Source organism: Carlito syrichta, unplaced genomic scaffold, assembly GCF_000164805.1.
Source record: "Carlito syrichta isolate Samal-C Ts95f unplaced genomic scaffold, Tarsius_syrichta-2.0.1 Scaffold119098, whole genome shotgun sequence".
NCBI lineage: Eukaryota > Metazoa > Chordata > Mammalia > Primates > Tarsiidae > Carlito > Carlito syrichta.
Window position 1 is genome coordinate 128,776 of NW_007063194.1, and position 16,130 is coordinate 144,905.

The window sequence follows — 16,130 nt, forward strand, 5'->3', positions numbered from 1 at the left end:
TCAGCCTTATTGCTTCAGTTACCAAATATTTTGTACAAGCGACATTACTGTTACCATCATTAACTGCTTGTCTATGTTATTACTATTATAATGATAATTACATATGCCATATCTGCCTTACTTTTTTAAAAAAAATTCAGATACAGAAGAAAATCCTACCTTTTTTTTCCTCATGTGGTAATGAAAACATATTTTCAATAAATTGTGCTTTATTGATCTTTTGTTCACTTTGAGTATTTCAGACATAAACTTTGTCAAGGCCCCTGTGATCTGTGTTTATGGCTCTATTGCTCAAAACTGTTAACAGGTGTTTGCTGAAGTACAGTTTTTAAAAATAACTTTTACTACATACTGTGTTCAGTTACTATGGGTGGGCAGCAATGACCTCCTGTGGATTCTTAGGTAAATAGCAAGTGGATTTTTCAGAGGATATTGATTCCAATATATTTGTACTTGCTAGATCTTTTGAAATTTGGTGGCTTATCTGAACAAATTTTTAAGATTTTCTTAAAATATTTGTATATGTGTTCATTTTAGAAGGAAAATGGAAGCCATTAAGAAAACCACACTAAATTATATAGCATATAAGCTAATTTTGAAACCTGAAATAATATTATTTATCATCACATCTAAATAAATATTCATAATTATTTTTATGTTTGATTCACTTGCTTTCAGTTTTTATTTAGATGAAAGCATCTCATAAAATTCATAATTTAGAAAGGTAATTGCTACATATTTAAAATAGGAGAAGGAAAGACTTTAAGAAACAAAATTCTCAAAAATACAAAAATTTGATAACATTTGAGAGCAAAGGTAAAAACGCTCTGAACAACTCAGTAGTTAAGTGAACTCATGAAACAATTTGCCTGTTATTATAGAGAGGAAAATTTGCTATCTGAGAGCAAAACACTTTAATATTTTTCACAAATAAAATGTTTCCATAATATCTCTTAGATTTCAGAGATTATTTAGACACTTAAAAGTTTAAACTTTAATAGATCTTCAGTGCTAGAAAACTTTTCTGATTTATGAGATAATAAATTATCTATAAACATAACATTTTAATATTAAAGCATGCCATAAGAACAACATGTTTTTATTTTAATTAGTTGTCTTCAGAAATGGACTACATGTATCTACTGATAATCTGCTTTCAAATTTTTCCTAGACAAACATCTCTGTAGAGGAAAAAAAAAAAAATGTCCGAGAATATACTTTTGCTATCACAAGAGGGCAGCAAACATCTTTTACAGTACTTTACAATTCTGACTATAACTTTGTCTGATTTGACATCCTTTGATATCTTTCTGAGAAGTTAGCTTCATTTTTTGCACAATGGAATGAAATTTAAGGACTTTTTTGCTATACAACAAAAATATTGTAAAGGTGGTTTAATAGATGCTTTAAGAAGGGTACAAGCCTCGGAGTGACCACATTTTTTCTTTCATGGTTTACTGTAATCAAAACATACCTGCTACTTAAAACTCATGGTTTAGACAACATTAATAGAATAATTCTTAAAAAATACAGAAAGTTCACATGAGAATGTTAAAGACTATCTTATATGCTGATATTCTGCATATATTACATTGTGATGGAAATAAAACATTCAGAAAGATTAAAACATTTATTTTTGTATTTGCTATGATTATGAAATTCTCTAATTTTTCTTCAATAATCTAATCATCTTAGTTTTCCAAGGGAATAGTAATAAATGCCACAGAAAAGCAGCCAAGTACTGAAAATGACAGCTATGGTCCTTTTTTGATAAATATAACATGAAATCATTAAACAGTGCACTTATTTTAAAAATTGGTTAATTTTATGTGAGGTTCATTCAGTCAAATGAGTATGTAGAATAATTTATTATAATACCTTTGTAGTCATTTCTGTATTACAGAAATCTTTTAAGTAATGCAGAGAAGTTAAATGGTTTCTTATTCTTTCCTTTTTTTAGGGAGGTCCAAATATAAATTTTTCCAAAGACTGTAGACAGTTTCATCCCATGAGGAGTTCAGCATGCCTGGGCAGGCGGTAGTGCTCAGGTCTCGAACGCAGCTTCTTTTCCTGTGGGTTGGCATACTTCCACTTGGAGGGTGACATTTTCAGCTTTTTTCTCTTCTTATCTGTGCACCACACTTTTTCACAGTATTCTTCCACTCTCTGGAAGTTGCTGTATCCAATCAGCTGCAGGAATTCCTTGTACCATGGTTTTGCTCCCTGTGAGATGCTGCTCTGGGCAGGACAAGGCATCCTGTGAGGCCCGTCTTCCTCATAGTCTTTGTTAAACATGTCCTCGACTCTCTCCTCTTCCACTACCTCCAGGGTGATTTTACGGACAGTATGGACAAAACTATGCTCTACTGTCTGGCAAAAGTAGGTCCCAGCATCTGATTTGCGTAACCTTAGGAAGAGTAAACCAAGGTCCATCTTAACCACTCTGTCATCTGTCTTCACCTGCAAGGACAAAAAAGTAAATTACATTGAAGTATTATGCAGGTGAAAAACCACCAACCTGTAGCCCTTTCCACTATCCATCTTGAGTTTTTTTCATTTTCATAATCACATAGTAAAAGCCTGAAAGTCATATATGCACAAATGCTAAGTAATTAAATCAGTATGTGTGTGTATATTCTGAAATTATTTACAATGGAGACCACTTTATAGCAATGACCTTTAGATCATTTCATATCAAAATTATAAAGAGCAAGGTGAGAGAGGTTTCTCCCTGATGATTCAATTAATCACTAGAAAAATACATTTCAGTAGAGCACTCAAATTTAAAGTGAAAGGAAGATTTATAATATTCATTATTTAACATATATTTTTCTTTCTTTTTCTTTTCTTTTCTTTTCTTTTTTTTTAATCAGTCTCACTCTGTCGCCCAGGCTGCAGTGCAGTGGCATGCTCATGGCCACCATAGCCTCCACCTGCTGAGCTTAGGTGATCTTTCTGCCTCAGCCTTCCAAGTAACTGGAACCACAAGTGTGTGCCACCACTCCTGACTAATTTTTTTTTATTTATTGTAGAGACACGGTTTTACCAAGTTGCCCAGGCTGGTCTCGAATCCCTGGGTTCAGGCAATCCTCGCCTTGGCCTCCCAAAGTGCTGGGATTACACACTAGAGCCACTGCGTCCGGCCCTTAACATATATTTTTCAATGGACAGAGCAAATATCACTTTCCACATTCTTTCAGGGATTACTGTAACTTCCAGACTATAGTGGCCAATGTTTCTACAAGAACCTGTGTTTAGAAAACTAGGCTACTTTCACATTCTCCTTACCAAAAAAAAAAAAAAACCAAAAAAACAATTAATTCGGTGAGCACCTATTACATTTCCACGGGATATTCATTAATAGAGCTTAAAAATAAATAAGTGCAATGCAGATTCTGTTCTAAGGGATCAGACAGTCTAATAAATATTAAGTTTTAATATAACTTTGGTGCTCAAATATCTTTTTAAATATAATAAATTATACACATTATTTCTATAAAAATTTATAATTTAGGGAAGAAGAGCACAATGAATAGCTCATATTTTATCACAAATAGTTGTATTCATGAGTAAATGATTTGACATTAGGCAAAGCTAGATTCAAATACTGGCACCAGCATTTATTAATTGTGTGATTTAGGGCATTCATATACATATCTTGCTTTAGTTTTCTTCACAACAATGGACATAACTTGAAGGATTGCTGTGAAGATTAAATAAATTCACATAGGTGAGGATACTTTGTACTGTTGTATCAACAGTTAGCTTTACTTTTCCCATACATCCCTCTAATTAAAACCTGACGTGTTTTCATATGGCCTAGGATCTTATGATAATGGCATAAAGATATCTCACAGTATACTGGCAGACTTACCCTTTGAGAAAAAGAAAATGAAAGCAATATTCACTTGTGTCAACATAAAAGAAATGTAGAGGCAACAAGTATAACCACTTTGGCAGAAGAGGCCATTAATGGTAAGGATGTTTTTGTCCTAGGAGTAGGTCCCGGTCAGGGCCGCCAGACCCTGCTCTTCCCACCCTCCATCAGCTTTGATCAGACCTGGAATGGCCAAAGTTGCAGTGATTACCCAGGTGTCCACACACGACAATTTGTGGATAATCTGGCAAAACAGCATTGGTGGTATAGTGAAAAATAGGGATGTTATTTTTAAGTGATAAGGCTTCGACAGGGCATGTTTTCAGCCATGTCAAGTTTTAACTACAGAAGCTTCAGACTGACATAGCTGGGCAGACAAGAAGCTCCATAGCTCCCTGTGGGGACTTCTCTTGCGTTGGCAGTGCCACACCCTGTCTGGTATGCAGAATGCTAGTGCCATTAACTCAAGAACTTTTCCTGTGAGGAACCAGGAAAACCCTCAAACCCAAACCATCTTAGCTACATAGAAACAATCTGTTCTACTGGTAAATTTTGCTCAGAAGATCCTTAGCACTTGCCACAGACAACAAACTCTTAAAAGACTTGGTGTTTCTTGGCTCATTTGCACCACGACTTCAGACCAGGCTTTTGTGTAAATTCTCTTCCACCACTAGCATTCTTCATGCAGTTATAGTATTGCAACCTGGGACTACATCATGCTTCTGGTACTACTGACTCTGAAGCACAGCCTCTCTTACTTGAAAATTTGTAGCTGCATTTGATAGAGATGGAGCTGTCTCCTTAAACAGCATTTTTCTCCCTGTGTGGTACATGCCATTATATTGTCCTAATTATTGTCTTTATCCCTTCTTGGTTTCTTCTGCAGATTTTTTGTTCCCTGAAAAGCACAATCTTCCATCCTTCACTCATCTCATGTTTTATTTCCATTCATTTGCTAATACTTCCATTTTTCTATTTCAGCCAGCTTCCCTAAGATGGTACCTCTAACACACAGTTAATCTATTGTTTTGTGTTTCCTATTAATTCAAAAACACTGAAATGTACATAATCATTTAATACCTGCAGTTCAGCGTCTTCCCACTCAAAATGCATCCTCATTTACTAACTTCCCTATTTCTGACAATGCTTTATTACTTTTCTAGTTCCCCTGTCCTCAACTATCAATCATGTATATCTCTCTCGTTATATCCTCACATCAAATACATCACAAATCCTATCAACATTTCTTCAGTGGGTCCCTCTTAAACATCCCTTCCTCTTCACCATTTCTTCACCACAATGTTTGATTCTTGTACGGTGTGACCGTTTTCTGAACTTATCTCATTACATACTCCCTCAAATTTTCTTTCTGTTTCTTCTTTCATGCCAGCTTGATACTGTTTCAGGACCTCTGTTCTTGGCTCTGCTTAAAAAGACTTCACTAAGGGTGGTTACTTCTTATCTTGAACAACTGAATCAGATGTCCTCCTCTCAAACACTACTCCCCCATACTCCTATCAAAGTGTCTCCCCCTTGTATTATACCATTCCACCTGTTAACCCTTGTACACCTGAGCATACAACAAATATATATAACAAATATAGCAATATTCCCTCAATTAATTTTCTTGTGGCATGTTTCTCCACTTATAGCAACAAATGGCTACTAATTTACTCTTCTTTAAAGCTCACTTTCTTTGGTCATGCTCCTGACTGAGAATGTATCTGAATCTCTATTGCTTGCCTGAGCAGGTGAAAATTGCTCATTTAACCAGATCCTACCTCTCTCAATCTAGAGCCCCAAACAGCTTAACATAGTGCTTCTCAAACTAGAATGCATGAAACATTTCTAAAGATCAATGAGATTTTTAAAAATAAGGATTTAAAAAAAATTAGTGTGCTTATTATCACAGTAATCAATATAAATTAATTAAACGTATTTAGAATCATGTGGAAGATTAACCTTGTCATTAGTATTTGTGTTTATTATAGATTCTGAACCATCTTCAAAGCCTTAGAAGTTCCAAACACTAAGAAAAACAAAGATGAATTTAATATGTTAATGATACGTTCCAGTCAAATGAAAACCAAACAACATCCCTATGTAGTAATACATATAAAAAGTTTTGAAGTTACATGAATAAAGTGTTGGGGGGACTGACTCATCACATGGCACACAGTGCAAAAGACAAAAAGTTTTATGCATACACACATATGTGGAAGTCTGTGACCCATATTGCATTCATGGAGATACCTATTTCAGTGAATAAATTACATTAAATACGCATTTGAATGATGTATCAATTTTTATATTGTATTTATAAATTACTTTTGGTTCTATAGTGAATAAAAGCTACAAATATAAGGAATGTATGAGCTGTTTTATTTGTATGACTATTTAATGAATATTTTAATATAAGTCCTGCTAATAGCTCCATGAGGTGTTTCACTCTTAAGAGCAGGTGGTGGCCAGGTGCAGTGGTGAAAGCCCATTCTCCCAGCACTTTGGGAGGCTGAGGTGAGAGAATTGCCTGAGCCCAGGGGTTCGAGTTCAGCCTGGACAACTTGGTAGGACCTCGTCTCCACAATATATCAAAAATTTAGCTGATAGCACACGCCTATAGTTTCAGCTACTTGGAAGGGTAAGGTGGAAGGATCACCTGAACCCAGCAGGTTGACACTAGGGTGGCTGTGAGCGAGACACTGCACTCCAACCTGGGCGACAGGTGAGACTCTGACTCCAAAAAATAAATAAACAAATAAATAAAAAGAAAAGAAAAGAAAGAAAGAAAAAAAGAGCAGGTGGTGGGGATAACCTGTACTAGAATCAAACCTTCCATTTCATAATTCCTTCTGGTGTGAGTTCCTGTATGGCCACCCTATTTTCCACTTCTAGGTCTTAGTCTGGTCTTATCTTCTGCTCTTTCTACTGCTCACCTACCAATTAAAAAAAAAAATTCCTTCCAGACTTAGTTAAACTTTCTCTTCCTTTATAAATACTTCCCTTATAGCCTACAAAGACTTTTTGCTTCATTTTGTAACACAAAAGCATTCACATTTGTAGCACAAAATCTGTTATTTATATTCCTCTTCAAATTAGTTTTCCACACAAGTTTTATCTCAAAACATATTATAAGATTCTTAAGGACAATAGTCTATCTTCTTATTCTTCTGAATTATTCCATGATGAATAGAGTATTTAGAACATAGTGTAAAGTGAAAACATATTAATCTGTTCATAAGGCACAAACATACGAAGCAATGGGGTCTACCAACAAGGACATATCCAAAAGTCATCCCCAAATTCTAGGTAAATCCAATATTAGTTTGAATAAGAAAGAAGCAAGCATGATTTCAGGAGTAGCTAGTAACTGATGAAAGAGGGATGCTTCTCAGATACAGGAAAAGCAGTTCTAGGACATTGCTTTACCTTTAAAAAAAAATGCATACAAACATATTCATTGAGTATGAGCCTTTGTTATGTCTCTACTATATCTCCTGTGACAGTGATGATGACACATGAGGAAATGTGGAAATCCTCTAGCCTCATTTTCTGTCATTTTTCAAGCAGCATATGAAAGTGTTTTATAAGGAAACAAAAAGCAAAACTAAAACTACAAATCCTTGACCAGTGGATTTTGTGGTGGTTGTTTGTTTTCATTTTTATTTTTTCAATTTGGTATAAAAAAAGTAATTTTTTTTTTCATACTCAGAAACCCAAGTTTGAGAAACACTGCATTATGTACATACAAACTCCAGCCTGGTTAACATTCAAAGATGTAGACTCATGCCAATTGCCATGAGAAAGAATTGTCCCACCTTGTTTATTTGTATGCTAGTAATAGTGCCTTTCTCAGAACTTTGATCTATCCTCCTGGTTGCAGTAAATGCACATTATAAAGTCAGAAATAGAAGCTATTTTAACTTTTAGTCTAGAGGGACATACGTTATGTAGTTTAAATGTATCTTGCATGGGCTATAAATATCTAAAAATACAAAATGACTTAGAAATGACTTAGAAATTTGTATTTGAAGTCCTTCCACAATCTGGTCTTTCTACTTTAGTTAACTTGGGTACCTCCAACATCAAATCTTGATTACAGAATTGTTTTCATCCAGCTGTGTTTTTTCTACGTCTGCAGACCAGATTTCCTTAGTCCAGAAGATGGTACATAATACATCATTTCTATCAAATGTTCTTATAGGCAATCCTTATAAATACAGAATTTTTGCTGAAAATGGTTTTAATATTCCTAGTGATAAAGATGGATTCAATATGTTTTGTAATGTCAAGAAAAAAGTAATTGAACAAAGGACTCTGCACATCTGGTAGCTGGTCAGGAGGAAGCACTGATTTCCATGTGTATCAACCATATGGTTCCACACTTTCATAAAAAAGGGACTGACATAGGCCTAGAATTCAGAATATATTTATTAGTAAAATAAATTTTAGTCAAGAAATGTAGAACAACAATTCATATATATTTTGTTTGTTTATTTTGCCTGCCTTCAGTCAAATATATGTTTGCATATATATTATATATATATCTTTATATTATATTATATACTTACATTTATCTGGTATGACTTGACCCAAACATATATATATACAAATATACACATATATTTAATTGACTACTTACAGAAAATATACCTTATAAAATGGTATAAATGTAAAAAATATTTTATTAAAAACACTAATGTAAACCTGCTATATGATAGAGAAGATAACCTAGTAGAGACATGGTGAATTGCTTAAAGGCCCATTTGGAGAAACCTAACACACACATAAAGAACAAATGTGGAATAACAACCCTAATCTCGAATAAAAGATGATACTGCAAAGAAAGTCATCATAAATAAGAACTCAAAACCATAATGTGAAAAATATATTATGTTCAAAAACATAAACTATATCAAAGAAGAAATCTGGGACATTTATACTCAAGAATGGATTAATGTCACACATAGTAGCTCAGGCCTGTAATCCCAGCACTTTGGAAGAACAAGGTAGGAGGATCACTTGAAGCCAGAAGTTCAAGACCAGTCTGGGCAAAATAATGAGACTCTGTCTCTACAAAAAAATATACAAAATTAGCTGGGTGTGATGGGGGTGTGCCTGTAGTCCCAATTACTGAGGAAGCCAAGGCTAGAGGATCCTTTTAGCCTGGGTAGTTGAGGTTGCAGTGAGCTATGAGTGCACCACAGCACTCCAGCCTGGGTGATACAGCGAGACCCTGTTTCTTAAAAAAAAAAAAAAAAAAGAATAGATTAATACCTGTGTAAGATGTAGAGAACTTTTGCAAGTCAACAAAGAGAAATGAATGATAAATGGAAAAGTATGTAGGTAGGCAATTCAGAGAAGAATCATCCCAAATGTTTAGTAAGTATGCAAGTTAGCATTCAACCTTACTAGTACTCTATAAATGCAAATTTAAACAACATTATTGCCAAGAAAAAAGTTAGAAAATAATAAAACATCAAATATTGGTGAGGATGTGAGGAAATGGGAACTCGCATGAACGACTTTGAGAGTACAGATGGTGCAGACATACTGAGAGTGAGCTGACAGTAATTATGAAATGAAGGATGTTGACAGATAATACTGCAGAAAACTGTACTCAGATCTATAAGGAGTTAGTTGCAAAGATAATTATTAAAGATGTGGTAACGGGAGTTAATTGCACTCTGGATGTCCAAACTTAGTGAAATGAATCAGTTAGCAGCAATGGATGCTGACTATGAAATGTTAACAGCCAAGCAAGAAAATGGAGAAACACATAGCAACAGGGATAAACTGTAAAAACCTAGTATTGAGTTTAAAAAGGAAGAAGCAGAATAAGATTGATAGCATAATATATTTATTTTCTACAGCTTGCGCATACTCAAACTGTTATATATCTGTTTATTATGCAAACATAGTATTGGACTTACTCCAATCATTACAGCGGACACATATGGGGAAGCAGAGGGTGGGGGGACTTGTATAAAGCAATCATTACAATTACAGTGTGCCACAAAGTAGTATGATTAAATAAACTATGCATCTGAAGTCAAAAAACAAGAATCAAACACAAACAAGCAAACAAAAGGTCTCCAGTTGTTTGTAATGATTAGTCTGGTTTGGCAACCAATAAACTAAGTTTGTTTATAAGATGTATTTCAGGTCTAGTATACTATAATCATAGGATTTTAGAAATGCTGATCAAAAATAAATAAACAGAAGTTTGAGGTTTATGTTTCCTCAAAAATTTCCATAGAAAAGAATATTAGAGTGAAAGGAAATTAAGAGTACAAAGAATGGAAACAAAGACAATGTTTGAGCACAAAAAAAGGCACACCATAAGGCACTGTACCACTACTACAATTGAAGTAGAAATTCAATACTAAATTTCCTAGTAACCAAAGAAAAGAGTATGACAAATCCTAAGGTTTAAAATGTCTCTAAAATATATTTTTAAAATTACTCCTTATGACAAGTACATCTTTCCTGGCACTGAGATCTGAGAAAAACGTCTCCTGTGTGTTCTCATAAAATGAGAAGGAGGTGTCCACCAACAGCTCCATAACACGTACATTTCCTTTAGGCAGCATCTCAGTGCAGGGTAAAGACAAGATGCCTAAGTATAGTCCAACATAGCTGTTCTGTGGAGTTAAAACAAGGGAGTCCAGAAATACAGTTCTATGCTGGTATATTTTTTGCACATGTATATTTGTATTATCTGGAAGATCATGTGAACAATAATCTACAGTAGAACCAGGAGAACTTGAAAGTAAAGAGAATTTGTGTTTTTCAGTATCTACTTGCACCTTTATACTGGGTTTTCTGTATTGCTAAGTTATCTGGTTTAATTAGATGCACAAAGTCAGGGTGTTCCCATTGAGATAAGACTTAGAACCATATCCGATTCCATGGACTGAGGTAGAAATGTTCAATTTTTAAACACAGTCAATATTCTCTTATAAAATTAACAGAAGAAATTTTCCTTATAACCACAAACATAATTTATATTCTCCATTTAGATGATAAGAACTATGTCTCTGCCATAGCAAAGGAAAAAAAATCATGGACTAACATTCAAATTATTCCAGAAATAAAAAAACAAAATGCTGGAATATATGACATTATAATATGCACTATATGTTATGGAAACAAGAAAAGTAATAATATTCATGTGGAACAAAACCCAATACCTTCAGTGCATGTGTATAATGACAAAAATGTATCCATATGAATTTCTGTATTATCTTTTCTAGGTTTGTGAAAAATGATGTTGGCAATTTGATGGATATTGCATTGAATCTGTAGATTGCCTTGGGTAGGATGAACATCTTAACAATATTGATTCTTTTAATCCATGAGCATAGGATGTTTTTTCTGTTTGTTTGTATCATCCTTGATTTCTTTTAGCAGCATACAAGCAGCCAGCAAACACATGAAAAAATGCTCAGCCTCACTAATAATCAGAGAAATGCAAATCAAAACTACAATGAGATACCACCTAACACAATCATTAATAAATTGAAAACAGCAGGTGCTGGTGTGGTTGCAGAAAAAAGGGGATGCGTCTAGACTGGGTGCGTTGATAAGAACGTAAGCTGGGCCGGGCTCAGTGGCTCAGCCTGTAATCCCGCGCTTTGGGAGGCCGAGGTGTGTGAATTGCCTGAGCCCGTGGGTTTGAGACCCGCCTGGGCAACTTGGCAAGACCTCATCTCTACAGTAAATAAAAAAAAAATTAGCCGGGTGTGGTAGCGCGCGCCTGTAGTTCCAGCTACTTGGAAGGCTGAGGCAGCAGGATCGCTGGAGCCCAGCAGGTCGAGGCTGCTGTGGCCAGGAGTGGCCACTACACTCCAGTCTGGGTGACTGAGTGAGACTCCAACTCAAAAAAAAAAAAAAAAAAAAAAGAATGTAAGCTAGTTCAGCCTCTATGAAAAGCAGTGTGAACCTATTAAATAACTAAAAATTAAACTTCCATATGATCCAGCAATCTCTCACTTGGGAATATACCTAGAGGAACATAAATTGTTCTACCAAAAGACACCATCACACACATGTTTATTGCCACACTATTCACAATTGCGAAAACAAGGAACCTACTCAAATGTCCATCGAATGTGAACTGTATAAAGAAAATGTGGTACATATACACTATGGAATAATGCACAGCTAAGAAGAAAACAAAATCATGTCTTTTGCAGTGACTTGGATGCAGCTGGAAACCATCATACTAAGTAAACTATCACAGAAAAAAAAAGAATTGAATACCACATGTTCTCACTTCTAAGAGGGCCCTGAACACTAGTCACATTAGCACAAAGGTGAGATGGGCAGATTCTGGGCACTGCTAGGAGAGGGACGGAGAGGAGGGAGGGAGAGCATGTGGCAACACAATGGATACCTGGTCCACTACCAGGTGGAGAGAGGGCCAGCTGGAAGCCCATAGTTCACCTGCATGCAGCCGACATATGTAGCAAATCCTCACTTGTACCCCACAACTCTAAAATAAGAAGAAGAAGAAGAAGAAGAAGACAAAAATGAAAACTGATGACTATCATTGATCCCTTATCCTTACTGGTACGGGTCGGTGTTGGTAAGATTAAGGAAAATAGAAGTCACCTAACAAATAAGATGGTAAAAGAAAAATGAGATTTTAGCCAGACTCGATGGCTCAGCCTGTAATACTGCGCCTTGGGAGGCTGAGGTGAGTGGATTGCCTGAGCCCGCAGGTTCGAGACCCGCTTGGGCAACTTGGTGAGACCTCATCTCTACAATAAATCAAAAAATTAGCTGGGTGAGGTAGCGCGTGCCTGTAGTTCCAGCTACTTGGAAGGCTGAGGCAGAAGGATCACGGAGCCCAGCAGGCCGAGGCTGCGGTGGCCGGGAGTGGCCACTGCACTCCAGTCTGGGCGACACAGTGAGACTCCAACCCCCCCCCCAAAAAAAAGAGATTTTAATTTATAATTCTCCTAGCTTTAATGGTATTATATAACTGCAATGTTAAAAGTTATTATTTTTGTGTAGTCCTTTTTCCTGTTTCGTTTTTACAGGAACGAACATTTTACATTTCTTTCTCCAGAATGAATTGAATTATTTAAAAATTTGAGTTTCTAATTTAAACTGTACAAATTTAGCATAGATGCAACAAACTCCATGTTTTGTGGAATGAGCTGCTGATTGATAAGTTAAACATAACTATTAGATTTCTCAACGGTATTTAATTGACTTTGATGAATTTATCTACTTTAGTAGGTGGTCTGAAGGCAGAGTTGAAAAGTGACAACTTTTGGCATTTAGTAAAATAAAGAATTGAGAGTGAAATTGAATGCAGTTTTGATGTTAACTTACATTCCCTCTTGCATTTCCTATAGAACAAGCACATTTGTGCATTATATAAGATGCTATACAACACATAAAATTAGCTAAAGTGGGATACTTTATTTTTAGAAACACAAACACATGGCTCCCTTAAATAGAAAATAAAATAAAAAGATCAATAATGATCGAGGGAAAAATAATTGCTTCATGCTCGTAAAAAAGATCTATCAATGATGCTGATACTGTGGCCCGGCAGCTTGTGTCTCTGCTTTGTACGATCCAGGCATAGGCAGAAATACTATATTATGTACCTTCAGATTGCCCCAAAATTTCCCTGCAGGTGATCTATGTCAGTTTATTAATCTCACTTCTAGAACAAACCTTGTTTACAGTGTCCCTGAGATATATTTTGATTCTGTCAGAAAAAGACTAAAGTCCCAAGAATATATTTCAAGAAATTATTCTTGTTGCTTAGTTTTATTGAAAATCCATTAGAATGAAATGTTAGTGCTTAGCACAAAGTAAGAGCTGATTCTTTTCATGAAACGTTTCCCCCCCAAAGATATAGATATTTTTCACAATAATATTCATTATTTAAGATTTCATTTGTATATGCATTTTAAAGCAAGCGCTAAAAATTTCCTGTGAAAAGTTATATAGTAAATTATTTTGGCTTTGCAAGTCCTGTGGTCTCTGTTTTAGCTACTCAGCTTTGCAGTTGTAGTATAAAAACAGGCAAAGACACTAGGTAAACAAAAAGGTGTGGCAGTTTTTAAACACAATTTTATTTACAAAAGAAGCAGAGGGCCAGATTTGGCCTCTGACTTCTGCTTTAAATCATTGTCAGGTACAGGGGAACCTAGTTTCAGATTAAAAATAACAAATTCCAAAGTCAGAACAATTAAAATGTGTATTATTTTAAAGTAAGGAATTATTTACTAATTTTCCATGTAGCTTAAAGAAGCTATGATTTCTTTTATTAGGATAACTGAAAATTACACACATGGAACTAATAAATATTTAAACCTAAGCAAATAATGCATATTTTAATTTTGCCTAGTTTATTCAGTTTTAAAAAGTGTTTATGCATTTTAGAGAAAGAGAAATACATACAGAAACATTTCAACCATACAACTACGTGCTTCAACAAGAATAAATTTCTTTTCTTTTTTTTTAAGTTAATCAATATGTTTTATTATGATGTTGTGGGGTACAGTTAAGGGTTAGGTATACAAATACATTTCATTTAGGTACCCTGTTGATAAGAGGTGTTTCCCCGTCCCCAGAAAAATTTCTTTTCTTTTTTTTTTGAGTTGGAGTCTCACTCTGTCACCCAGACTGGAGTGCAGTGGCCGCTCCCGGCCACCGCAGCCTCGCCTACTGGGCTCTGGTGATCCTTCCACCTCAGCCTTCCGAGTAGCTGGAATTACAGGCATGAGCTACCACGCCCGGCTGATTTTTTTGATTTATTGTAGAGATGAGGTCTCGCTGCCCAGGCGGATCTCGAACCCGCGGGCTTAGGCAATCCACTCACCTCAGCCTCCCAAAGGCATGGGATTACAGGCTGAGCCACCGAGCCCGGCTTAAAATTTCTTTTCTTAAGGATGTTACTCAGGATTAAATGTTTGCAATTATTTTGGAAGCTTACAAATTTACCTATATGGAATCACAGAAATTGAGACTTTAAAAATTAGGGAATAGTGGTAATTTAGATGTAATTGTAACAGATTTATCACCAGCAATCACACAAAAAATAACCTATACACCCATTATATAAAGAAGATTTGGGCTGGTATTTCAAATTCAAGTTATATGTAGAAATATATGCCCACTGGATTTAAATAAAAATGGAAGAACTTTGGGGAAGCTAAACTTACTATTAGATGGCTCCTACCTTAACCATTCCACTTAACGTAATATTACTAGAGACTGGGAACTTATTTTTTGCATTGTTCAAGGAATGCCGTGTATTACTTTACTCCTATCCAATGCCTTTTCCCTAGGTTCTATTATGCCACACCCTCCTGACTTCACTGTTTCTACTTACTTAAGCCATATTGCTCTAGAAATTCTAACTAGTTGCGTACTTTGTGTCAGTTACTTAACTGCACTTTTATAATGCATATAATAATACTAAGCACCTCATAGAAATGCTGTAAGTTTTAAATAAGTTACTAAATATAAAGGCTTAATAGTGTAGCACACATAGTAAGCATGGAATGAATGCTACCTATAATTGCTACTTGTCTTCTGTCTACTTTTTCTTCTTTTTTAGTTTGCCTTCTAATTTTTTTCTTAAGATGTGGTTTCCCACCTTGCTTTTAGCATTAGTTCACTTTGATTTTCATTTAGTCAAAGGTAAGCTGCACTAGGAGAGACATCACTGCATTGTGTCTAAGGGTACAAAATTAAAACCAGACAATCTGGGCTCAAAGGCAGACTGACTTCACAGCCTGGGTAATCTTATGCAAGCAACTCAATCTCTTTATGCTTCAATTGCTTTATCTATAAAATGGGGACAATAAAAATATCTACTTTATAGAACTATTACAAGGATTAAAAGTAGTAATAGTGCCTGGCACGTGGTATGTATTATTTAAGTATTGATTGTTGTTATATCATTCTTATTTTTATTATTCCCATGAATTTAATTACTACCTCTTAGCTGATGTCTCTAAAACCTCCTTTCCCTTTCCAAATCTTCCCACTGGGTTTTATATTGCTGAATATGCATATGCCAGCGGGACAGCTCCATCTGCATACTTTACAAGAGCTTCCAATTCAACACAGCCAAAAATGAACTGAACATCTTTCTCCCAAACCTGCTTCCTTCCCTGTATTATCTGAATCATGTTATTGTCCCATAAGCCACACAGACACCCAAACAAGGAACATGTGAATTTTTTTGGCTGCTTTTCTTTTATCTCAAATATTAAAT

At 35.3% G+C, this 16,130-nt stretch overlaps 1 protein-coding gene across 2 annotated transcripts in view; it reads right to left on the reverse strand.

Annotated features, from left to right (window-relative positions):
- Positions 1-814: 814 nt before the first annotated feature.
- Positions 815-16,130, reverse strand: part of SEMA3E (semaphorin 3E) — a 121,734-nt gene continuing 106,418 nt past the window's right edge. For both annotated transcript variants that reach the window (XM_021707505.1, XM_008047956.2), the window contains one exon: positions 815-2,460. In XM_021707505.1, the coding sequence (XP_021563180.1) occupies positions 2,002-2,460 (459 nt within the window). In that variant the 3' untranslated portion in view covers positions 815-2,001. The remainder of the gene's footprint in view (positions 2,461-16,130) is intronic.